This window comes from Narcine bancroftii, chromosome 3 (assembly GCF_036971445.1).
Source record: "Narcine bancroftii isolate sNarBan1 chromosome 3, sNarBan1.hap1, whole genome shotgun sequence".
NCBI classification, from domain to species: domain Eukaryota; kingdom Metazoa; phylum Chordata; class Chondrichthyes; order Torpediniformes; family Narcinidae; genus Narcine; species Narcine bancroftii.
In genome coordinates, this window is record NC_091471.1 from 62,772,558 (window position 1) to 62,799,571 (window position 27,014).

The window sequence follows — 27,014 nt, forward strand, 5'->3', positions numbered from 1 at the left end:
CACTCTGTTTTTCAATTGTGCAGACATTAAAAAAACAAATCTATTCTTGGAAAAAAGTTGTGACCTTTTGAGTAAAATGAGCAATCTCTCATTGTGGGGTGTGACTGTCTCCTTACATCTATCAGGTTTAAATCTTTCATAAAAGTTAGAGTGACTTTCACAGCTTTTGCCATTGTCACTCTCCTTGCTGATTTATCAAGGATGGGATCCAAGCAAAAATTAAAATCTCCTCCAGTCAATACATTTTCTCTACCCTCTACTGCTTTTAAGAAGACATTTTGTTTAAAGGATTTATCATCAAAATTTGGAGCATAAATATTCATGAGAGTCCAGGATTCTGCATATATCCAACATTGTGCCATTACAAACATTTCTGCTGGGTCAATGGATGAGTCCTTGACCAATAATGGTGTCGTTTTATTTATTAAAATGACACCCTCCTCACTTTGGTACTAAAAGAGGAGGATATGATGTGTTCCACCCAATCCCTTTTTAAGTTATTATGTTCCAATTTTGTAAGGTGCCTTTCCTGTAAAAAAAAAAACCCTTTTTCTGCCTTTTTTTTAAAGTGTGCCAAAACACTTTCCTCTTTATGGGACTGTTTAACCAGTTAATATTATAACTGATAAATTTTAACGTTCTATTCATACTTACATTTGTACATATTCAACACTATTATAAGACCCTTTTGTTGATTTAGACAGTAAAGTGATTTTCCTCTGTTAACAAACACATATATTTCCCCTGCTCTGATGGTGACATAATCAAGAAACCCCAGAAGCCCTCGAAAAAAACCTACAAGAGCCCCTCCCCTTAGCTTCAGCACCATTTTTAACATTTACAGTCCACTTTATCTTTGTTCTTGTTCTTCTTTCCGGCATCTATTCTTGGATCCCCTTTACAGTTCTTGTAGAAATATCTCTACTTCCTTAACTGTTTTATAAAATCTTCAGGATCCCTCTGTTACATTGATCCCGAGTGTCACCGGGTACTGCTTTGCATATTTTATATTCTGTGTTCTTAATTGTCTTTTAACATTGTCAAATTCTTTTCTTCTTTTCTATTACCAAGCTAGTGCTTAAGTCTTGAAAGAATAGCACCTTTCCTCCTTCCTTCTCAATTGGGCCACCATTTTCCCTGGCATACTCCACTGCTGCTCTCCATGTGCTTCCCAATCATGGTAACTCAAAAATCTTACCAGAACCGGTTCTGGTCTCTGGTCATCCACTCTCCTGGGGCCGAGGGGCCGATGGGCTCTCTCTATAAGAAGTTTTTCCTTGAATTTTACCATACCCACCACTCATGGGATCCACTCTTCAAAGAAATTCACTGGATTGTTCCCCTCAGACCTTTCTCTCAGCCTGGCGACTCGGACATTATTTCTACTGGTGACATTTTCCATGTGGTCGATTGTCAAGTAGCAGTTGCTTATCCAATTTCCATTTCTTTATATTTTCCTCCAGGGTTTTTAATTGTTCTCGAGTCATTATCAGGTTATTTTCAACCTGCCCCACCCAAGAAGTCAGGTCTTCAATTGCCATCACTGTTATTTTATCTCCCACTTCTTTAGTGAATTTTCCACCTTGGAGAATCATTCACTCAGAACCTCCATAGTTTCTATCTTTTATTTGGAAATCCACCTCCTTGGGTTTGTCCCAACATTGTGGCTGCACCTTCTTCACCACTCCCTTGTGGACTTACTCTCAACGATCTTGGCAACTTTTGAGCTTCTTCAGTTTTATTTTTTTGGGTCTTGTTCTTCTTATCCATCAATCTTTTATTTTTAGCATGTAAAATTTTTGATTAGATGACTTTAAATCAGTCTTTTAAAAAATCTTCACAGAGAGCTCTTCCAATCCTCATCTGCCTGCTCCTTCGCATGGCCATGCCCCTCTTTTCAAAAGGCTTTTGACAAAGTGCAACACAGAAGGCTACTTAATAAAATAGGAGGCCATGGTATAACTGGAAACATACTAGTGTGGGTAGAGCATTGGCAGGAAGCAGAGAGTTGGTATTCAGTTGTCTGCCAGTTGCTAGAGGTGATCCAAAGTGGACACTGTTGGGGCCTCTTTATGTTGAATATCAATAATTTAGATGATGGAATGAATGACTTTGTGACCAAATTTGCAGATGATAGCAAAGTAGATGGAGGAGCAGGTTGTGGTGAGGAAGCAGGGAGACTGCTGAAGGACGTGAACAAATTAGGAGAATGGGCAGAGAAATGGAAAATGAAATACAATGTTGGAAGTATACAGTCATGCACTTCTTTAGATGAAATTAACAGGCAGACAGCTTTTGGCCTGTACTCATTGGAATTTAGGAAAATGAGCTGGGATCTCATCGAAATATTTTGAATGTTGAAAGGCATGGACAGAGTAGATGTCGAGGACAAGATGGCACAACTTCAGGATTGAAGAGCGTCCATTTGGAATTGAGATGAGCAGGAATTTCTTTAGCTAGAGCAGTGGTTCTCAACCTTTTTCTTTCCTCTCACATACCACTTTAAGTATTCCCTATGCCATCGGTGCTCTGTGATCGCTTAAGGTGGTATGTGAGTGAGAAGGGATGGTTGAGAATCACTGCTCTAGGCCCAATTGTTACTGAAATATTTAGTTTGAGAAAAATTGTCACTGGCCTATTTCCTTTGGAGTTATGGAATGGTGCACATAATAAGTCAATTATGTACGATTAAAACAGTGATTTTCAAACTTTTTCTTTCTACCCACATACCCCCTTAAGCAAACCCTTATTAATCACAGAGCACCGATGGTGTGGGGAATTCGTAAAGTGGTATGTGAGTGGAATGAAAAAGGTTGAGAACCACTGAGCTAGGCCAAGTCATTTGTATTATTTAAGGCAGAGATTGATAGGTTCTTGATTAGCCAGAGCATGAAAGGTTACGTGAAGAAGGCTGGGCAATAAGGTTGATTGGGACAATTTATCAACTCATGATTGAATGGTGGTGCAGACTTAATGGGATGATTTCTGCTGCTTTGTCTTGATTTCTGACTTAATGGGATAAATTTCTGCATTTATGTACTTGAGCAATCCATTGTGTGGTGTTTTCTCAGATGCCTTTCTAAAATTCATGTATACAAAATCAAATGTTCTGTCTTTATCAACACAGCTAGTACATCCTCAAAAATGCACTTAAGGTAGTATAATGTGAGGTCTTAACAAATCCTTGCTGGTTGTCATATATAAACCTCTCCCTCTCTAAATGATGAATCATGTCATCCTTCAGAATGCTTGCTATTGATGTAAAATACTGACTAGCTTGCATTTATACAATTGATTCTTTTGTAAGCACTAATACAACATTTGTCAACCTTTCAGTCCTCAAAAATCACAGCTGTAGTCAAACAATATTTCAGAATTATAATGGAGCCATTTCTTCCATAACTTCTTTATTCCTCAAGACAAATGTTAAGACAAAAGGTCCGTGATTTCTCAATTTTTTTCTCTCTCTCCTTTTTTGAATATAGTTTATGTTTTCCAATTTAATGGAATCTTTCTATAAGTGAGGGAATTATGCACATTAACTATCTGACTTGAATGATCCATCATGATGTAAGGACTCTTAACTCTGTTTCTCCAACCACTTGGTCAGTAATTGTAGTTTTCCTGAGATCCTCTCTTCCTTCCAATTCCTGTTTTACATTTTTTTTTTCAAAATGAACTTTATGCACAATAAAATTGTCTTTACAACACAAGGTCAAAACACTTTTCCTCTTTATGGGTTTGTTTAACCAGTTAATATTATAACTGATAAATTTTAACGTTCTATTCATACTTACATTTGTCTGATTCTATTATAAGACCCTTTTGTTGATTTAGACAGTAAAGTGATTTTCCTCTGTTAACAAACACATATATTTCCCCTGCTCTGACAGTGACATAATCAAGAAACCCCAGAAGCCCATGAAAAAAACCTACAATTCTGTACGAGGAAGAGCCCCTCTGCTTAGCTTCAGCACCATTTTTAACATTTACAGTTCACTTTATCTTTGTTCTTGTTCTTCTTTCTGGCATCTATTCTTGGATCCCCTTTACATTCTGTTATTGTACAGTGAAGCATTAACCATTTATAGCTCCACTGCCACTGATGGGTTACTCCGCCTTATGTTATCTGAAGGGCTTCCCCACTAATCTCAGCCTCTCCAAGCCAAGTCACGGAAGGACCCTATACTGTGCTACTTCCCTACAGAGTTCTTGTGTTAGCTGCACCCACAGCATGAACTCCTGCCATCTGGAATGTGCCAGCCATTAGCATTCCCTCACTGACAGCTCATATTTCCAGGTCTAACTTGTATCCTCGACTGTGACAACTCATGCAAATTGCAGGTTTAATTCACCTTTTATGCTCTTGTTTTCAATGATTAACTTCCCAGGCTCACTTTTGACTGGATTTCCTTCAGAAATCCTTTGTATTCCAAGCAGTGCCTTTCTTCATTGTGATTCTGCAAAGGGATAGAGTTAGAATGAGTGATTGAGGGAAAATTGGACAAACGGAATTTTATGTGCGGGAAAGTATAAGATCATGCACTTCAGAAAAAGTAATCAAAAGGCAGATAATTATCTAAATAGAGTAAGACTGCAAATGAATGGAGGTCAGAGGTAGCTTGATACTCCAACATATCAACAGGTTAACAGGCAGGTGTAGTGAGTATCTAAAAAGGAAAATGGTATGCTGGCCTTTTGTTGCAATGGCATTGGATTTAAGAATTGAAAGGCTTTGTAACACTCATACAGGATATTGGTAGAGCCATACCCAGGGGCACTCTGCGTAATTGGAGTCATTTTTTCTAAATATGGCTACTGCCGCATGGGACGCACTGCAAAAGAGATTCTCCAGGCAAATTCTTGGATTGTTTCATTGAGCACCTTGAGATATTTTCACTAGTAGGAAAGTCATAAATAAAGGGAATGTAGCTACAAAATAAGGGGCTAGTTATTAAACACTGAAGTGCATTAGAAATTTCTTCTCTCAGGTAAATGGAAGTGAATCTGGAATTCTTCACCCCAAGGGTGGTGGAGGCCAGATCATTAAATGTATTTCAATAGATAAACATTTAAAATATCGAGGAATCGAGGGTCACAAGGGGCACAGAAGGGAAGGTGTAGTTAGCTTGGATAAGCCACAATCAGGTTGAGTGGTGGAACAGTTTTGAAGGGCTTGGTGTCTCTCTTGTGCTCCTGTTTTCTTCTTCCTGCTTCCCTAAATTCCAGTTTTTTTTATTTTTGGTAGAAGATGCACTAAAATAAAGCTCTGCTTTCTTCAAAGCTCATGTAGTTTTGCAGCAGCTCATGATCAGATTCAGCTGACGCAATTGCAAAATAATCAATTCTAGTTAAAACACACAGAAATGTTGGAGAAACTCGGCTAATCTTGCAGTGTCTATAGGAGTTAAAGATATATTAGTGATATTTTGGGCCTGAGCCTTTCTTCAAAGTATAAGCAAAGAACAGGAAGGTGTCAGAATAAAGACTCAAGAACGGCAGGGGATGGAGTCCAGACCAACAAAAGGTATTAATTGGATCTGATGAGAGGAAAAGTCAGAATTGTTTTTCGCCCTGTGAAAGGCGACAGAGGGGAAAGGGGGAAGGAGAGAAAGAAAACTAGATGAAAGGCAACAGGGAAGAAGAAGGTGGGGGGAATGGTGTGGTGTTTAGCAGAAACTGAAGAAGTGGATGTTAATGGCATCCAGTTGGAGGGCGCGCAGACGGAAGATGAATTGTTGGGTGGTCTCAGTTTGGCAGTATATGAGACCATGGACAGACATGTCAGCAAGGGAATGGGATGGGGAATTGAAAGGGTGGCTACTGGGAGATCCAAGCCATTGCAACAGTCAGAACTGAGGTGTTCAACAAAGGCCAGTCTCTCTGATGTAGAAGAGACCACAACAGGAACACTGGATGCAGTAGATGGCTCAGTTCTAGTTGATTAGCTCATTTTCTGTGAGTCTGGCAGGCAGAAACTTTCCTGTTGATAAACATTGTAAATGAATTTCAAGTTAAAATTAAGAAATCTGAACAGTATATCTCCCCATATCTTAAAATGAAATCATCCTCCTACAAATTTCCTTGTTCACCAAATTATATAAATTTGTGTATAAATTTTATTGTAAAAGGAACTAACTAAATACTTCCCCAAAGGGAACTGAAATCCACTGTCTTTAGTTGAGGTCTATTAAATGTTGAACTGATGTTAATGATGGGATTTCCTTTTAAAATATCTCAGATATATTATTACTGGTTGAACTTTACAAGGTGAAAGTACACCCATCAATTGGATAACCTGACTGTCTGCATCTGCCATTGTGCTATGAACCTGGCAATAAGGAAGGACAATTATCTCCAGATGCTCCAAGTTAACAAAGAAGTGGTTTCCCAGCTGTGTGATTTACTGGTGTAACAACCCCAATAGTCAGTTTCCCTGTGGCAAGTGGGTGCTAGCAGTGCTTTCAATTTTTCTGCTTCTGAATCACCAACAATATTAATGTTTTCCAAGGATGAACCAAATGTTCTGATCTTCTCACTCATTAACACATTGGCATGCACGTAACAGGGAAAGCATCACATTATTGCACAGTTTCTCATTTACAGGACTTGCATTAAGAGTCCTGATGAAATTAATTAAAATCCTGTCGCGACGATATGTATTCAAATTCTGATATGATAACTAGGTATTTAGTTTGAATTAATGGAATAAATCTGGAATTAAAATAAAAGCTTGCATCAATAATGTTGGCAACGGAGTCACTGGGATTTTGTAAAATACCGACTTAACACTCATATCTGTCGAGGAAGGTAATCAATCCACTGTCCCTATCAGATGACCCATCAATGTGGTTGACCCACAAATGCCTCCTGAATTTGGGAATCAGGCAACCAATATGAGGACACTTAGAAATGAAAGATAATTGCCACTTTTCCCAGCAACATCCCATAATAGCCCCTTAAATTTGGATAGTTCCATAACTTGTGATGTTGACACAGAATATGATTGCACTTCAACAACTCCATAGAAGTTTAATTTCTTGCTTTTTGTATAGAGACTTTTTCAGAAGTCCTAGATCTGGTAGCTTTTTGACCTTCATTTTGTGTGCATTACAAGCACCATAAGATTTTTGTTGTAAATCTAAGGAATAAGATGTACTGTATAAATTAATATTAAATGATGGAAAGCACCTCACCTGCTTGGGTAACAGACTTCACTACCACATCCTGAGATGCTTACGTAGAAGATCTGAGAAACATTGATGAAAAGAGAAGCATTCATAGAAGTATAGACCACAGAAACAAACCATTTTGGACCACTTCAAACATGTCAAACACAACCCCTTTCTATCCCAATACCACATGCCTGCATTAGGCCTGTGTCCCTTGTAGAGCTCGTTGACTTGTTGATCCAAACCAAGGCTTTTATTAGCAAAAGACAGGAGCTCTTCACAGGTGGCCGACCAGTCCAGAATGATCCGACCTGGCTAGGGACACAACCCTTTAAGGCCCAGACAGTAGGCGTGGCTAAGCTCTCAGCCAATCGCTGTAAGCACAGTCATTACACTCTAGATACTGTAACTATATACATTGGTGATAGGTCTGTACTATCACACCCCTCTACATCGTTCTTATCTAAGTACTTGTCCAAATGCCTTTTAAATATTGTAATTATTTATCTGCCTCCACTTGGAGCTTGTTCCAGGTTGTCACCACTCTCTGTAAAAAGAACTATTCAGTTCTGTATGTTGTGGAAACAAACACACCCATTCAGTATTTTGCGGTATATGGTGAAAATATGAGTCACGGGGGAAATCTTTGAAGAGATATGACATAGATGAATACCAAAGTAAACAGAATGGACAATATATTTGTTCGTTTAAAGAAGATTTGCCTCAAGTGTTTATTCACTCAGGAATGATATCTATCTCATTCTTTCCTCCCCCACCCACGCTTTAGCGGGAAGGCAGCCTAATTTGGAAAATGCACATGGTTAAAGGTTCAGATGGACTTGGTATTCAGATCACAGGAGGCCGTGGATCCAAACGTTCTCCTCATGGCATCATTATTACATCTGTGGAAGAAGGAGGAGCAGCACAAAGGTAATCAGTGGCACATGACAATGACCAATATATTATCACCTTCCTGTGGTTCTTATTTAATTATCTATTTGGAAACATGGAACTTTATTATATTTTTTGTACGTGTGATTATTATGTGCTGTGTTTGTTTGTGTGCACCATGGACTGGAGAAGTGCTATTTTTTTTGTCTGATTGTATATATAGTCAGATGATAAAAAACTCAAACTTGAATTAAACAGTCCAAGAGAAAAAGGAAAATCACATACTTTACCATAGCTTCAGCTTTGTGACATAATTTTGATAAGATTTTGTTTCAGAGGAAATTAAAGTTTGTTTAGTTCTTAAAAATGTAATTTTGATAGAGGACCTTGTATTTACGTAGTACCATTCAAACCTAAGATAGTTCTGACAGGCAAAAAATATAATTAAAAATAGTGATTAATGGAAGAAACACAATATCTAGTTTCTGCAGAGAGGCACAAGGATCAGAAAAATGGGTGCAGTGTTCAAAATGCAAACTAATTAACATTCCTACACTGGAACCAAGATATTACTGCTCGTTCATTTGAAGCATTGCATCTAGCATCCAACCAGCATATCCGCATTCCTCTACATCGGAGAGACTGGGCACAGACTGGGAGATTGCTTTGTTGAGCACCTCGACTCTGTCTGCCGCAACAGCAAGGATCTCCCAGTGGCCACTAATTTCAATTCCCTGTTTCATTCTCTTGCTGACATGCCTGTCCATGGTCTCATGTACTGCCAGACCACCTGCAAATTGGAGGCACAACACCTCATCTTCTGTCCCGCCATCCTTCAAATGGTTGGCATTAACACCAACTTCTCCAGGTTCTGTTAAACTCCCACCCCCCACCTTTCTTCTTCCCCGTTCTCTTTCCTCCAGCTCTGGTCTCTCTCTTCCCTTTTCTCCTTTTCCCCAAGCCAAAATCATTTGTCACCTTTCCTGTTATCATATCCAGTTAATATCCTTTCTTGGTCTGGACTCTTCCCCCAGCCAGCCTTGTCTTTACATTGATGCCTTCCTGTTCTTTGCTTATTCTTTGAAGAAGGGCTCAGGCCGAAATGACGGTAATATATTTTTAACCTCCAATGAGACCGGCTGAGTTCCTCCAGCATTTCTGTGTGTTTTTACTACAATCACAACATCTGCAGGCTTTTGTGTTTCACAGCATATCAACACTGTCCAATTACAGTACATATCAGTAAAGGTCAATATAATGAGTGGCTCACAACAGTTATTTACCTTCCATACCATAAATAAAGACGGTTCAAGCAGGTGGTCAATTTTAGTTGGATGTACTGAGTGAAGCACGGATGTCTTACAAGGTATTCATTGCTGCGATTCAGGCAAACAATATTCCTGAACACCCAGTCATGATTAAGGAATCCTGTCGTTGCTTTTTAAATAAGAAAATCTGCAGCTGCTGGGGTGAATTGCAGTGCACATATGTAGTGGAGAAACCAGCAGGTCATGCACTATGCATTGAAAGAAAAGGGTTACCTTTGACTTCCTATGGATGCTGCATGACCTGAATTTCTCCAACACATTTGTAAGATGCACTTGAATTGATTTTTCCTGCTTATCCAACTCTGTTATATAGGGGTCATGTTCATGCACAGTCATGCACCTCCTATTTAAATTTAGACATGCAGCATGGTAACAGGCCTTTCCAGCCTAATAAGCCTATGCCGACTAATTACACTTGTTACGGGCCCAGAGGACCCCAAAACCCAGCAGCGATAGAAATTCACCAAGACAAATGGTTATTTAAACAAAAGTTGCTTTAAACATAAAAAAAGGATCAAACTTTAACTTAACCCCCTTCTAATTCTAAGTGCATGTGTATATAATGGGTATAAGTTCAGAAAAGTTATTTGATTCACAGTCAAATCTCACTTCTCACTCCTCCAAGTTCACCGGTATCAGACAATTCTTATACTGTGCACAGAATTTAACATTTATGAATTTTCACCAAGCTCTTGTGCTTAAATAGTTACCACTCAGGGAGGTCATTGGATACAAACTGATTCCCTCTGATCAGCCACCTCAGTGTCTAGTTGAAGAAACTTGCCCCATCGGTGTTTTCCAAATGATAACCTCCTCTTCTGCAGGTCACCACAGAGTTCCTCTTGTTTCCCTTATTTCAGGTGAAACTCTAGCCAGCTTGTATCCTCTTGTATGGACCGCAAGGGTTTTCAACATTCTGAACTCAAAATTCACAACCTGTCTTCAAAATGGGGTTTCAACAAGCTGCTAGCTTGCCATGACTGCAGAAACCAGTTTTCTCTATCTCTCTCTTAGAGAAAGCATGTTTGATCCCCTCCACTCTCTCTCTCTCTCTCTCTCTCTCTCTCTCTCTCTCTCTTTCTCTCTCTCTCTCTCTCTCTGTGCTTGCAAAACCACATGACCTTCTTAGAACAGCAAACTGCATCCAGACAGATTACGGCACCAGACCCAAACTTCTGAGTCCGTTCATCTGTTGCATTCAAAACAATAATCCATTACCCCACAGCATGTCCAATTAACACCTACTTGTGAAGTCTTTATAAGCATTCTTCAAAGTTTTTGCAGAGGCACATGAAGCCTGGACTGTCTGGCTTGAGCCAAGCTCTGGCATTTTAAATGAGATCTGTTTTGTGAAGTGTTTATTTGTGACCTACACTACTCCTATAATCTATCTCCTTCAAAAACTTAACTATATACAATGTAAAATATGACATAATCTCTCACACACTCAATTAAACTACAACCCCAGTATATTGCCATTTCTTCTTCTTCTTTTCTTTGGCTTGGCTTCGCGGATGAAGATTTATGGAGGGGGTAAATGTCCACGTCAGCTGCAGGCTCGTTTGTGGCTGACAAGTCCGATGCGGGACAGGCAGACACGGTTGCAGCGGTTGCAGGGGAAAATTGGTTGGTTGGGGTTGGGTGTTGGGTTTTTCCTCCTTTGCCTTTTGTCAGTGAGGTGGGCTCTGCGGTCTTCTTCAAAGGAGGTTGCTGCCCGCCGAACTGTGAGGCGCCAAGATGCACGGTTTGAGGCGATATCAGCCCACTGGCTGTGGTCAATGTGGCAGGCACCAAGATGATTTCTTTAGGCAGTCCTTGTACCTTTTCTTTGGTGCACCTCTGTCACGGTGGCCAGTGGAGAGCTCGCCATATAACACGATCTTGGGAAGGCGATGGTCCTCCATTCTGGAGATGTGACTCATCCAGCGCAGCTGGATCTTCAGCAGCGTGGACTCGATGCTGTCGACCTCTGCCATCTCGAGTACTTCGACGTTAGGGATGAAAGCGCTCCAATGAATGTTGAGGATGGAGCGGAGACAACGCTGGTGGAAGCGTTCTAGGAGCCGTAGGTGATGCCGGTAGAGGACCCATGATTTGGAGCCGAACAGGAGTGTGGGTATGACAACGGCGCTGTATACGCTTATCTTTGTGAGGTTTTTCAGTTGGTTGTTTTTCCAGACTCTTTTGTGTAGTCTTCCAAAGGCGCTATTTGCCTTGATGAGTCTGTTGTCTATCTCGTTGTCGATCCTTGCATAGTAGGGTCAATTTCTGCATGTACATTGATGAAGCTTCATCATCAACTGAGTCGTAATTGTCAAATTGTTATCTGATAATGGATGAATAGAATTGCCCCTAATTTAATATTTGAAGATTAAAACCTTGTTTTAATCTCTACAATGAAATTTGTCTTTAACCAGTGGCGTCACTAGGGTTGGTGTCACTCAGTGCAGTAACTCATGGGGCCATCACTCCCCCCCCCCCCCAACTCCTTGTAGCGCATGCAGACAAAACCATGTGATGTGAAGCATCAGTGTAATTGGGTAATAATGAAAACTTTGACTGGAGCACATTAGAAGGTTGAAAAAGTAAATTAGCAGAGAGTTTTTGTCTTGCATATTGATACATGTAAGCTGGGCTTATGAAAAATGTTTTTGTTATAACTAACTACAGAGATATTTCTGGAAAAGCAATACATTTCTGCTGAAACATTGCACAAAAATGGAATAGACAGTCATTTTCATGTCACCCCCCTCTGATGGTGTCACCCAGTGCAACCCCCGCAGCCACTTTGTGCCAGTGACTTTAACCACTGACACAATTGGTCTCACTGCCAATTATTTGATACTGTCATGGATCTGTGTTAATATAAATCCTTAGTTCAATGTTAAAACTATATTTTATCTAGATATGATTTAATAAGTTTGTTTTGGGTGGATAGGGTTCATTTACACATTCTACAGACACATTGATCTTTGCAGCTGTTAGCTGGCTTTAGCACAAAGACAACATATTAGCATTTTAAACATGCATGGTTCTTTGAGATGGAAGACGGAAGCCAGTTTAAAAGATGGAATGGCTGCTCCTGCAGTTGAAGTAAAAAGATGAAAGGATTTATGATGATTCTTGACATTCTGGAAACAATTGGTGTTTTCTCAGAAGCACTTGTGTAAACACACAGCCATTTTGTTGGTAAATTCCAGAGAGCCTAGAACCAGAAGAGAGCCATAAAACATAGTTAATTACTTTGATTTTGTGAGTAAGTTGATGTTTTAGTACATCTGTATGAAAATACATTATGAACTTCAGACAGAAATGTGTTCACATAATATGTATCATGAGAGATTTGGAGAAATATATTGTCAAATTCATACATTTTGAATCAGTTCTGAAATCAAAACCATGTAACCCACACAGGGGTTGGAACCTTGTGAAAAACGGGGATGAATTACAATAACCAGAATAGGTGCTGTTATGTGTTACTCCTAATAAAAGGGGATTGCAGAAAATAAGTGGATTTCAAAGGGGAAACCACTTTCCTTTCCAAATGCTGTTTTGAAAATGAAGAGTGACTCTTAAGAAAAAAAACTGAAGAAGAAGAAAATTTGACTCATAGAAAGACAGGACTTGTATTATCCTATTCAAAGGAGATGCAACATAAGTAACTTTTAAATAAGTAAAACCACTTCTCATTTGTGCCCAGAAAATGGTCACTCCAATATGAAGGAAAATCTCTCTGAAGGAATTATGAGCTTAAAGAGGCCTGAAGATGTGATGTTTAAAAGCACTTTATAATTATTCCTGAACTGAAAATTTAAGACCTTCAAGCGAAACCAAAATAATGCTAAAGTTTTAAAAATGGACTTTTCAGAGATTGGGACTTTAACATACACACATATATATTTACATTTGCATAGTGGGGTTGAAATTAGAGATAAGTAAGAAATATCTTGTTATTATAATTTAATAAAAACTATTATTTTGAATTTACCATGGTCTGGTGAATTTTCCATTGCTGTTCCTTGGTTAAACAAATTCTCTTTAGTCCTAACAAAAGTGCAGAGGGTTGTTAGTTCGTGACAGATACTGACAGACTTACTGTTGTACTTGATTCAGAGGTGAACTTTGAATCATGTCTGGTCTGCCATCAAGCCCTTTTTACTTCAACTACACATGTGTGACGCTGTTTACATCCGGTACCGCACGGATGGCAGTCTCTTCAATCTGAGGCGCCTGCAAGCTCACACCAAGACACAAGAGAAACTTGTCCGTGAACTACTCTTTGCAGATGATGCCGCTTTAGTTGCCCATTCAGAGCCAGCTCTTCAGCGCTTGACGTCCTGCTTTGCGGAAACTGCCAAAATGTTTGGCCTGGAAGTCAGCCTGAAGAAAACTGAGGTCCTCCATCAGCCAGCTCCCCACCATGACTACCAGCCCCCCCACATCTCCATCGGGCACACAAAACTCAAAACGGTCAACCAGTTTACCTATCTCGGCTGCACCATTTCATCAGATGCAAGGATCGACAATGAGATGGACAACAGACTCGCCAAGGCAAATAGCGCCTTTGGAAGACTACACAAAAGAAGCTGGAAAAACAACCAACTGAAAAACATCACAAAGATTAGCGTATACAGAGCCGTTGTCATACCCACACTCCTGTTCGGCTCCGAGTCATGGGTCCTCTACCGGCACCACCTACGGCTCCTAGAACGCTTCCACCAGCGTTGTCTCCGCTCCATCCTCAACATCCATTGGAGCGCTTACACCCCTAACGTCGAAGTACTCGAGATGGCAGAGGTCGACAGCATCGAGTCCACGCTGCTGAAGATCCAGCTGCGCTGGATGGGTCACGTCTCCAGAATGGAGGACCATCGCCTTCCCAAGATCGTGTTATATGGCGAGCTCTCCACTGGCCACCGTGACAGAGGTGCACCAAAGAAAAGGTACAAGGACTGCCTAAAGAAATCTCTTGGTGCCTGCCACATTGACCACCGCCAGTGGGCTGATAACGCCTCAAACCGTGCATCTTGGCGCCTCACAGTTTGGCGGGCAGCAACCTCCTTTGAAGAAGACCGCAGAGCCCACCTCACTGACAAAAGGCAAAGGAGGAAAAACCCAACACCCAACCCCAACCAACCAATTTTCCCTTGCAACCGCTGCAATCGTGTCTGCCTGTCCCGCATCGGACTTGTCAGCCACAAACGAGCCTGCAGCTGACGTGGACTTCTTACCCCCTCCATAAATCTTCGTCCGCGAAGCCAAGCCAAAGAAAGACACATGTGTACAAACCTCTGTACACATCACTTTATTCTGATTCTGCCTTAGCTGAAATCTTCATCCATAGAGAGACCTGAACACTTTCAACTAGCCTCCATAGTTCTATCTTCCATAAACTTAAATAAATTCAAAGTTCCTCTTCTTGAGTTCCAACTTGCAATAAATCTTGTTTGCCACTTCTCCTGCAGACTGGAGACTGATAAACAGTCCTGTAAATCATCCCCTAATATTTATATATTTATTTAAAATCTTATCATATAAATATATGTGTGTGTGTGTGTGTGTGTGTGTGATTATTATGTGTTGTGTATTCTGAGTGTATATATGTGTGCCATGGTCCACAGAAACAGTGTTTAACGTAGTTGTATATATACAGTCCATGAGACAATAAGACATACAAGCAGAATTAAGCCACTCTGCCATTCCATCATGCCTTATTTTCTATCCTTTCCATCTCCATTCTCGTGACCTCCCCATAATCCTTGATTCCCTTTCTGATCAAGAATGTATTTATCTCTGCCTTAAATATTCCTAAAGACTTGCCCTCTGTGGTAACAAATGCTCCACCCTCTGGGTAAAGAAATTGCTTTTCATCGCTATTCGATAGGAGCATTTCTGCATTCTGAAACACTCCTCTCTGGCGCTAGATTCCCTCACCATAGGAAACATCTTCTCCACATCCACTCTTTACAGGCCTTTCAGTGTTTGATAGAAATCAATGAGATCCCCCTCATTTTTCTAAACTCCAATGACTACAATTCCAGAGCTTTCAAATGTTTCTCAAATAAAAATTCATCAATGTTAACATCCTCTGGACCCTCTCCAATGCCAACACATCTTTTCTTAAATATGGAGCCCAAAACTACTCACAATATTCCAAGTATGGTCTGACCAATACCTTATAAAGCTTCAACATCACATCCCTGCTTTTAAATTCTAATCCTCTCAAAATGAATGCTAGCATCGCATTTGCCTTCCTTACAAATGTCTGCATGCAAGTTGTCTTTTAGGGAGACTTGCACGAGGACTCCCATGTCCCTCTGCAATGCTAATTTCTGAATTGGTTGCCCATTTTGAAAGTAGTTTGTCTTTATTCCTTTCACCAAAATGCATGATCATATACTTCTCTCCACTGCCTTTCCCTTGCCGAATCTCCTAACCTGTCTAAGTCCTTCTGTAGACTTTACCCTTCAGGAACCATGCTGACTTAGACCTATTTTACCATGTGCCTCAAAATACACGGAAACTTCATCATTAATAATATTCTAACATCTTACCATCTATCGAAGTCAGACTAACCAGCCTATAATTTCCTGCCTTTTGCCTCCCTCCTTTCTAAAAGAGTGGAGTGGCATTTTCAATTTTTCAAATCTTCAGAACATTCTAAAATCTAGTGATTCCTGAAAGATCACTACCAATGCCTCTTCAATTTCTTCAGCTACCTGTTTCAAAACCTGGGATGTAGTTCATCTGGGCCAGGCAATTTATCCAACTTCAGCCCTTTCAACTTTCCCTGCACCTTCTCCTTGGTAATACCAACGACAAACGCATCCACCCCCTTGATACTCTCAAACTTCTGGCACACTGCTGGTGTCTTCCACAGTGAAGAAAGATGAAAAATACAGTAAGTTTGCCTACCATTTCTTACACCTCCCCCCCCCCCCACCCCGATTTCTATCTGCCCAGTGTCATTTTCTAGTGATCGAATGTCCATCTTCACCTCTCTTTGCTCTTTAGGTACCTGAAGAAACTTTTCACATCCCCTTTTATACTGTGTGTTAGCTTATCCTCATATTTCATCTTTTCTCTGGTTATTTGGTCACCTTCTGTTGGCTTTTAAAAGCATCCCAATCCCCTTGCTTCCCACTAGTTTTTGTCATCTTTTGCTTTTATGCTGTCTTTGACCTCCCTGGTCAGCCACAGTTGCCTCATTGCTCCTTCAGAATACTTCTTCATTCTTGCGATGAATCTGTCGTGTGCCTTCTGAGTGAACCTCAGAAATTCCAGCCATTGCTTTTCTACCATCATCCCTGCTACTGTCTATTTCCAGTCAACTTTGGCCATCTCCTTTCTCATACCTTTGTAGTCCACTTTATTCCACTGGCATACTGATGTTTCTGATTTCAGTTTCTCCCTCTTAAACTGCAGGGTGAATTCTATCATATATGATACTGTCTCCTATGGGTTCCTTTACCTTCAGCTCCTGTATGAACTCAGTTTTATTAAACAAAACCCTGTCTAGAATTGCTATTTCCCTGGCTGGCTCAACCACAAACTGTTCTAAAAAGCCATCCTGAAGGCATTCTATAAATTGCTTCTCTTGGGGTCCAGCGCCATCTTGATTTTCCCAAACAACCTGCTTATTGAAATCATCATGACTATTGTAACATTGCCTTTTTGCATACCTTTTCTATCTTCCACAATAATTTGCTCACCACATCCTGGTTACTGTTTAGAGGCTCACATCAGGGTCTTTTTACCCTTGTAATTTCTTAATTCTACCTCAAGGAATTCTCTCTTCTGATCCAATAGCTCTTCTTTCCAAAGATTTGCTTCAATTTTTACCACCCACTGACTCCCATCCCCCTGCCTATCTGCCTGTCCTGATACACTGTGTATCCTTCGATATTCAGTTACCAGCTGTGATAATCTTTCACCAATAACTCTGTGATACCCATGTTATACCTGCCAATCTTCAGCTGCGCTACAAGATCATCAACCTTATTGCTTATACTGAAGTCTTCAGTGCTGTATTCATCACCCTTTTCAATTTTGTTTCCAAAGAATCACAAGTTAAATCCTTAATCTTACACTTGCAATTTTACCCTATTGATTACCTATTCTTCCTCACAATCTCACTATACAGTGCATTTACTTGTGTAACATCTGCCTATTTCACTTCCCTCTCATTCTGGTTCCTATCCCCTTACTAGTTTAAACTAGTTTAAAACCTCCTGTTACAGTCAGATGATAATAAACTTGAACTGTACTCTTATATTTGTTGACCCAATTGAGCAATTTATGGCAAAAAAAACCCTGCTGCTCTAAGTCCTCCACTCTCTTCCAGTATCTTGTCTTATGTTGTGCCCTTTGCACATACTTCATTCCAAAGGAATGCCTATTAATCCACTCTGACAGGGAGCAAATGGCTTGTGAAGAAGCTTTGACGTCAACAAAATGTTTTTTAGCACCTGTTATGCCACTCCCTGTGCAACTTGAACCTATTCTAGAAAGCACAAACACTTGGAAAATTGGAACAAAAGCAAAGCAAAAATCATTGAGAAGTTGAACTAAATAAGAGTTTGTGATCTCTTTCTAAAGCACTGATGAATGGGTCCTTTCTGCAACTTAGACAGAAGGTGTTCAATTGTATATATTTGGTAGAGGGTATTCAATGGAATATTCACTCTCAAGTACCATTGACTAGTTAGACTTTGTGATTTATCTACTTGGCATACTTCCTTCAGATATTTAGCATTCACCAAATGGCATCAGATTGCCTTTGGCAAAATCTTATTTACAAACTGCATGTTACCTTTGATCTGTAAGAACTCTAACAGTAGCCAAAAAAGCAGACAGTTACTAATTAAATTTTAATCCTTTTCTGATTAAGGGAGGATTAAATATTGCTCTAGAGTTTTGTATTCTACCACATCCATTTAAGAAATGGCACTTCATTCAGTTTAGTAGTAGAACATTGATGTGTCAGCCCAGATAAGATGGAAACTTTCTTTAGAATCCTTCACCAATAGATTTACAGACAACTGTGGTTTCCCTCCAACATTCGCAGTCATCTGACAGAACTTTTGTTCACCCTTAATAACTTGCACCCAGGGGAGAACATGACAATTGTAGTAACCTTGGTACTAATCTCCAACCTACTCTGAAATTCACGTGGACCGTTTCTGTCACTTCTCTCTCCTTTCTCAGTCTTTCTATCTCTATCTTAGAAGGTAACCTATATACTGACATTTGCCACAAACCTACTGATCTCCCTCAACCACACCTCCTTCTCCAGTAAGGATGCCATCCCTTTCTCCCAGTTTCTCCTCCATCACTGCATCTGCTCTCCAAATGAGGCCTTCCATTCCAGGACACCTGAAATGTCCTCCTTTTTCAAGTGATGCAGTTTCACCTCTACTGTGGTCAATAGAATCATCTCCCACATTTCCTCCATTTCTCATAATCATGTTCTCTCCCCCCATCCCAAAACAGAAGAGGAATAATATTCCTCCTTTCCTCATCTTTCACGCCAGTAACCTCCGCACTTAGTACATTGTCCTCCATCATTTCTGCCAGAGGCAGCTGCATCCGATTACAAGACACATTTACTACACCACTACCCACTCCTTTTCTTCCTTGGGCAGGGATTACTCTCTGTGTGATTCCTTTGTCCACTCATTCTTTCCCACTTCATCTCTCTGACCCCTGGTACTTTCACCTGTAACCACAAGAAGTGTAACACTTGCTTTTACATGTCCTCCCTCATCACTATCGAAGGTTATAAACAGCCCTTCCACATGAGGCAAAGATTCATGTACATCTCCGTTAACCTCACTTACAATATTCACTGCTCCTGATGTGGTGTCCTCTACGTTGGTGAGACCAAACACAGACTTGGGGACTCTTTTGCAGAGCATCTGTACTCTGTCTGCAATGGAAATAAGATTACTGTTTAGATGTCATGTCTGAAGAAGTGTCAAGTATCTTGAGTTCCAGTACCCTGTCATTTTAATTCGATTATCATCATCACCTCTTACATTGACCGATCTTTTTCTGAAACTACTCATTGTTCCAACTGAACCGAAAGTAAGCTTGAAGAATAGCACGTCATATTCCATCCAGATATGTTGCACTCTTTCGCATATTATATCAACTTTGATCATTTTGGGTAATTCCCATTTCCTGTTTCTATCAGCACTGTCCAGTTCTGCTGTGTGGTTCCCTTTCCATCCTGCTTAGGATGGACCATTTCAGCTGTAAGAAGTGACTGGGCAGATTGGGTTTGTTTTCCTTGGAGTGGATGTGCCTGAAGGAAAGTTGACTGTGCGATGCAAAATTGAGGGGCAGGGATAGAGATATTTATAACCAAATGACTTAAGTTTAAGGTAAGAGGTTTAGACAAGATTGAGTAAGCTCTTCTTTTAACCCAGAGGGTGGTTGAAATTCAGAATCTATTGCCTAAGGAGATGATGGATGGTATTCTTTTAAGTGAACATTGAAAATACGATTTTATAGGTTATAGGCTGAGAGCAGGAAAGCAGAAAAAGTATGGATAGATATTTAATGTTTCCTTCTTGTAGATAATCCCTACAACTTGATTGCTCTAATATTCCTTCCACTTTTTTGCTCCACAGACTCTGACTGTTCAGTTGGGATTTTCAAACATTCTCCTTTTGTGTCTGGTCTCAGCAACAGTTCTGACCTTCATTTCAACTATTATATATCCCTTTTTTTCTCTCTCTCAAATCCCTCTCATAAATCCCTTCTCTTTTACTTTCTGTTTTCCACTGTTCCCTTCCCAGCTCACTCTTTGAATGCTTTCTGTACCTGGCTTTAGAATAAGCCTTTTTTTTGTACTTGTTTGATTTCCTTTCCTTGCTCTTTTTGAGAACATGCTAGTCTTGAATCTGAATTCCCTCAGTCATACGACCTATAATTTCTCATTTTTTTGTTTAAATGGCAATCTTTATTTCGGTCCATCTGTACTTAACTTTTTCTCTGACTAATGAGGTTGGTTCACCTCCTGATATATATTTTCATGATGATTTTCTTTTTGATCCCTTCCTGAAACTGTTTTCAAACTAATTATAATAAAACCCCAGGTATCCGGAATTCAGGCAACTGGCAAAAAAGATTGAGGAAAATGCATAAGCATAAAATCTTTGTTTAAAATTGCAGAAGTAAATATTCTCTGAGGCAACACATAAAACTTTGGTGAAAATGAGAGCAAATATTCAGCCAGCAGAATGCCTTGTGCTTTGCTCATAGCAGCTGTTTGAATAAAGTTGTGTAAAACAGCAATGATGTCTCCCAGGATGAAGAGCTGGTTGATGCTGCTCACCGATGGGGTGACTCTCTTAAAATGTCTCCTTATCCCTGCTTAGTAAGAGTGGCCCCAGTCAGAGGTTTTACCTGTAAACATTGGGGGGGGGGGGGGGCAATTGAACAACTGAAAAGTGGCAAAGCAGCAGGTATGGATGGAATCCCCCCCAGAGGTCTGGAAGGCTGGCGGCAAAACTCTGCATGCCAAACTGCATGAGTTTTTCAAGCTCTGCTGGGACCAAGGAAAGCTGCCTCAGGACCTTCGTGATGCCATCATCATCACCCTGTACAAAAACAAAGGCGAGAAATCAGACTGCTCAAACTACAGGGGAATCACGCTGCTCTACATTGCAGGCAAGATCTTCGCTAGGATTCTTCTAAATAGAATAATACCTAGTGTCGCCGAGAATGTTCTCCCAGAATCACAGTGCAGCTTTCGCGCAGAGGAACTACTGACATGGTCTTTGCCCTCAGACAGCTCCAAGAAAAGTGCAGAGAACAAAACAAAGGACTTTACATCACCTTTATTGACCTCACCAAAGCCTTCGACATCGTGAGCAGGAAAGGGCTTTGGCAAATACTAGAGCACCTCGGATGCCCCCCAAAGTTCCTCAACATGGTTATCCAACTGCACGAAAACCAACAAGGTCGGGTCAGATACAGCAATGAGCTCTCTAAACCCTTCTCCATTAACAATGGCGTGAAGCAAGGCTGCGTTCTCACACCAATCCTCTTTCAATCTTCTTCAGCATGATGCTGAATCAAGCCATGAAAGACCTCAACAATGAAGACGCTGTTTACATCCGGTACCGCACAGATGGCAGTCTCTTCAATCTGAGGCACCTGCAAGCTCACATCAAGACACAAGAGCAACTTGTCGGTGAACTACTCTTTGCAGACGATGCCACTTTAGTTGCCCATTCAGAGCCAGCTCTTCAGTGCTTGACGTCCTGTTTTGCAGAAACTGCCAAAATGTTTGGCCTGGAAGTCAGCCTGAAGAAAACTGAGGTCCTCCATCAGCCAGCTCCCCACCATGACTACATCCACATCTCCATAGGGCACACAAAACTCAAAACGGTCAACCAGTTTACCTATCTCGGCTGCACCATTTTATCGGATGCAAGGATCGACAACTAGATAGACAACAGACTCGCCAAGGCAAATAGCGCCTTTGGAAGACTACACAAAAGAAGCTGGAAAAACAACCAACTGAAAAACATCACAAAGATTAGCGTATACAGAGCCGTTGTCATACCCACACTCCTGTTCGGCTCCGAATCATGGGTCCTCTACCGGCATCACCTATGGTTCCTAGAACGCTTCCACCAGCGTTGTCTCCACTCCATCCTCAACATTCATTGGAGTGACTTCATCCCTAACATCGAAGTACTCGAGATGGCAGAGGCCAACAGCATCAAATCCACGCTGCTGAAGATCCAACTGCGCTGGGTAGGTCACGTCTCCAGAATGGAGGACCATCACCTTCCCAAGATCGTGTTATATGGCGAGCTCTCCACTGGCCACCGTGACAGAGGTGCACCAAAGAAGAGGTACAAGGACTGCCCAAAGGAATCTCTTGGTGCCTGCCACATTGACCACCGCCAGTGGGCTGATATCGCCTCAAACCGTGCATCTTGGCGCCTCACAGTTCGGCGGGCAGCAACTTCCTTTGAAGAAGACCGCAGAGCCCACCTCACTGACAAAAGACAAAGGAGGATAAACCCAACACCCAACCCCAACCAACCAATTTTCCCCTGCAACCACTGCAACCGTGTCTGCCTGTCCTGCATCGGACTTGTCAACCACAAACGAGCCTGCAGCTGACGTGGACATTTACCCCTCCATAAATCTTCATGTGCGAAGCCAAGCCAAAGAGAGAAGAGAGATTGGGGGGGTGGGGGTGGGGGAGTTAATTATCGATAATGTTATTATCTTTCAGCTAGCTCTGTGGATGAGGAGGAACCTGCAGATGCAGTGATGGTTAAATGTTTTTAAAGAATGCAACTGAAAATAAAGTAAAATGCTTTAAGGTTTATATATTCATGTGAGTGTTGAGTGAAGTTTGTTCAGTGTAAGTACAGTATATCATTTTTTCCTTTTTAAACTGTTTATTCTTTCTGCAGGTGTATTGTGTGTATTGCTTAGAGCAAGTCTCAAACAATAGGAAAATACATTTATCTGGCATAGGTGCCAGATAAAAAAAGATTTTACTGTACCTTGAGACAAATTTTGCCTTGACTTGTTCTTTGTTCTCCTTATTTGCTTCCTATTGGTTTAGAATTATACTGAATAAATAGTTTACCATAGATATTTTGTGAATTCTTGCTCTCTCTGCACCTTCTTTTCTCTTTCTTTTATTTTAATTGAAGTCCTCTTGCATTATTGCTGCATTAATTTTAAGTTTCTGCTATTTCCCAACAAACCAATAAAGATTATTACACTCACACTTTTTTGGATGTTTTGTCATAAACAACTTCTATTTGAAAAGAAATCCAACACATTTATAGGCCTATTTTTGATGTACTTTTTAAATAAACATTTGAATCCTACAACTTGACCTTGTATTCATTCAATTATCAGCCAATATGTAGTTGGTTTCAATAAATTCATGAACACTACTACAGAAGGCAGTTTCACCTCCCTTTGTTTTACTTCTAAATGGTTTCCACGTAAGAATGGGTACTTACATTGTACTTTCTGCAACCATTAGTATTCTAAAGCGATTGACTCTTAGTGAATTGTTTTTGTGAATTAGTACAAGTTCTATGAAAGTTAACCACATTATTTGCTTGAAAATGTTACTTTTTTATTTCTTCTACCAGGGATGGAAGACTGAAATCTGGCGATGAGCTTCTGATGATCAACGGAGAGTCACTGGTGGGACTCTCCCACCAAGAAGCAGTTGCCTTACTTCGATCAGCAGCAGGACTCATACAGCTTGTTGTTGCAAGCAGGGTAAGCACTTCCAAAGGGGTTTCTCCCTCTTTGGCTCTTGAAAATGTTTTGATTGAATTTTGAAGAATGAGGGATTCCCAGGATTTTAAGTTTTAAACATACAGCACGTCCATGCTCCCCAATTACACCCAATTGACCTACAACCCACCGCACATTTTTAAATGGTGGGAAAAAACCTTAGCACACAGTAGAAACCCATGCAGACATGGGAGACTGTTCAAACTCCTTATAGATAGCAAGGGATTCGAACCCCGGTACCAATCTCTGGAGCTGTAACAGCATTACGCTAAATGATGCACTAACCATGCCTCCGCTAGGCTAACCGTGCTGCCCCTACACTACACCCCCCCAAGCTAACCGTGCCTCTCCCCGAGCTAACCGTACCTCCCCATGAGCTAACCGTGCCTTCCCTCACACTAACCGTGCCTTCCCCAAGCTAACCAAGCCTCCACTCAAAGTGTGCCCCCCCCACGCTAAGTGACCCCCCCCCCATGCTAACAGTGCCACCCCCCCCTCCCCCAACGATAACAGTGTCACCTGGTTTTCTATATCATAGGTCAACATGCAGCAAGATAAAAACAGAAAATGCCGGAAACAATCAGGGCACACCTATGGGAGAGAAACAAAGTTAATGATTTAAGTTGATGCAGAAAGATTGTAGCTCTGTAATGCACCCACTATTAAATGCCCTTCTATTTAAATAGATAGAAAATTGCTCAGGTTCCATGCATGATATGGGGTCTTTCTTGGACAGTTGGTCTCTATTTTATGTCTAAGTACAATCTTTGGCTTGACTTCACGGACGAAGATTTATGGAAGGGTTTCTTATAAAAGATCAAAATAACAATGCCCTGGTTTTACTCTAGATTCTGTAGTTCTAAGCACTAAGAGTCAAGAAAATCTCTTGCATAATTAATTAAGGGATAGGACATGGACCTTGAAGCAATTATATCATCACATGTTTTCAGCCAATGTATCTTAGTTGTGTTTTAAAGCAGGAAAATGTTCATTTCAAATTAATGAGGAAGCAATTAAGTATTAGAATTTAGAAGGAACAAAGGAAGAACATTTTACATTCAGAAATTTCAGAACCAGTAAAATAGATAGTCGATAATGTTACAGTGATAGAAAAGAATGGATTATAATATCATTAATTTGGTAGTAAGGTCCAGTAATGGAGGTAAGTAGATTTAATCTACCATTAATGCGGACACTTAGCCAACTGGCATGATTACAGAATCTGTAGCCAGCTGACCAAACATCACCTTTCCCCACCCCCCAAGTGGAGGGACCCAGACACCACCCATAGAGAGAAGTGGACAGTCAACATTCTGGCTCTGGGATCTTATTCTTGGCTGCACTTCTATCCCTGCTGTCCAACCCATGCTGTAGATTGGAATTCAACTTCAAATGCTCCTTTATTCAATGTCTGTTTCTCTCCATGGATGCTGCTTGACATGCTGAGAGTTTGGTTGCTCAAGATTCCAGCATCTGCAGTTGTTGTCTTTTGTCTCCTGTGAGCCACCCCTCCCCACTTCAAGTAGTGAGCATTATTTAAGGTGAAAATCAATGTACTTTCACCTATGTACCACTTTGATTTCCTTTCTCTGAAGAATTGATGGCAGTTGCCTATGAATCCCGCAATAAAGGCCTCAGTAGAAATATCTTCATCTATTTTGATGGGGTCATGAGGAGCATCAGTGTCTCCATTCAGTGTCAGTAATCTCCCAGTTTACTTCTTTTCAGCACGTAGAGTCCTCACTGCTAACTTCTCTGATGTAATTGTCTAAAAAGAGCCAGCCTTGTTGCATCTATGCACTGCAGGCCCAGAAATGTAAAATTCTTATCAGAGATTAGAAAGCCTTTGTACTTCCTCATAAATTCACCCCGACTCCCCCATCTCACCCCAGAGTTGCTGACATTTCCTTGATTCAAGTGAAGTACTTATTGGGCATGATGTAGCTCCAAATTATGGTTGGGGTTAAATTTAGGATAGATCAGTGGTTTTCAAACTTTTTCTTTCCGCTCACATACCACCTTAAGTAATCCCTATGCTTTAGGTGCTTTGTGATTAGTAAGGGATTACTTAAGATAGTGTATGAGTGGAAAGAAAAAGTTTGAAAACCATTGTTTTAATTGTACCTAATTGACTCATTATGTGCACAGATTCATAACTCCAAAGGAAACGGGCCAATGACAATTATTCTCAAGCAAAATATTTCCGTATCAATTGGGTCTAGAGCAGTGATTCTCAACTTTTTTTCCCCCACTCTCGTGCCACTTTTAGTAATCCCTTACACAGAGCACCTATGACATAGGGATTACTAAAGGTGGTAAGTGAGTGGAAAGAAAAAGTTTGAAAACCACTGGGATAGATTTACCCAAGGATTGACTACTTCATTTGAACAAATGTCCAAGAATGTGTTGAAGAGCCATAGGTTTGATTTTGGAGATAAATTATTCAGCAAAGTCCAACCTATTCATTATTGTAGAGGGCACAAACCTCAGCAGAATCAAAACCTATCGCTTAAAATTTTCCATTTCCCTGCCTTTTTCCATAGGATGAATCAGCGATCCATTTCCAGAAGTATCCCTCTACAAGTTTACCTGATTTGGTCATGAATTTTGCAGTTGCTGATAATTCCCCTTCTCCTACGGAAAATAAAGAAAATGTAAAACCAGAAAACGGAGATGACTCACCTGACTGCCACATGCATTATGGTCAAGAAACTGTAAGTGTTGATATATCAGATTATATGCTATTTTATGCATTTGTCTGCAATGCCAAATGAAGGTAGAAGAAGAATTGGTTCATGGATTCCTGTGAAATTCACACAAATTCATTAAGGACACCTTCCACCCTGCACCCAGCATCGTTCAGCTGCTCCCGTTGGGAAGAGGTGCAGGAGTATCAGAGCCCGCACCACCGGGCTGAGGAACAGTTCCTTCCCATGATAATGCTGATTGGCCGAAGGAACTGCTCACACCAACCATCCGAGACTCTCATTTGTATAAAACAATATCTATTTACTTATTTGTTTGTATAGATAAAATACTTGTCCTGTATATGTGTATTATGTCTGGTTGTGTATTTGCATGTTTCACACTGAGGACTGAGGAACACTGTTTCGTTGGGTTGTACTTGTACAATAAACTTGACTTGAGCAAGGGTCAAACTTAAACTGGTCCTCTGCCATTGAGTCTAGGCTATTTGTCATACTCTAATATTTTCCTTGTATTTGCCCTCCACCAGTCAGTAATATCATAGCTTCAATTTGGTCAATCACTTTCCCATTGTCTCCCAGTGCAGTACTTTGACAGCAAATTGTCAAGCCCAGAGATCTAA

At 40.6% G+C, this 27,014-nt stretch overlaps 1 protein-coding gene across 2 annotated transcripts in view; it reads left to right on the forward strand.

The window, feature by feature from the left end:
• pdzd2 (PDZ domain containing 2) overlaps window positions 1–27,014 on the forward strand; it is a 284,865-nt gene that overhangs the window by 159,207 nt on the left and 98,644 nt on the right. For both annotated transcript variants that reach the window (XM_069924184.1, XM_069924185.1), the window contains exons 3-5: window positions 7,960–8,102; window positions 23,536–23,668; window positions 26,230–26,400. In XM_069924184.1, coding sequence (XP_069780285.1) covers window positions 7,960–8,102; window positions 23,536–23,668; window positions 26,230–26,400 — 447 coding nt within the window. The remainder of the gene's footprint in view (window positions 1–7,959; window positions 8,103–23,535; window positions 23,669–26,229; window positions 26,401–27,014) is intronic.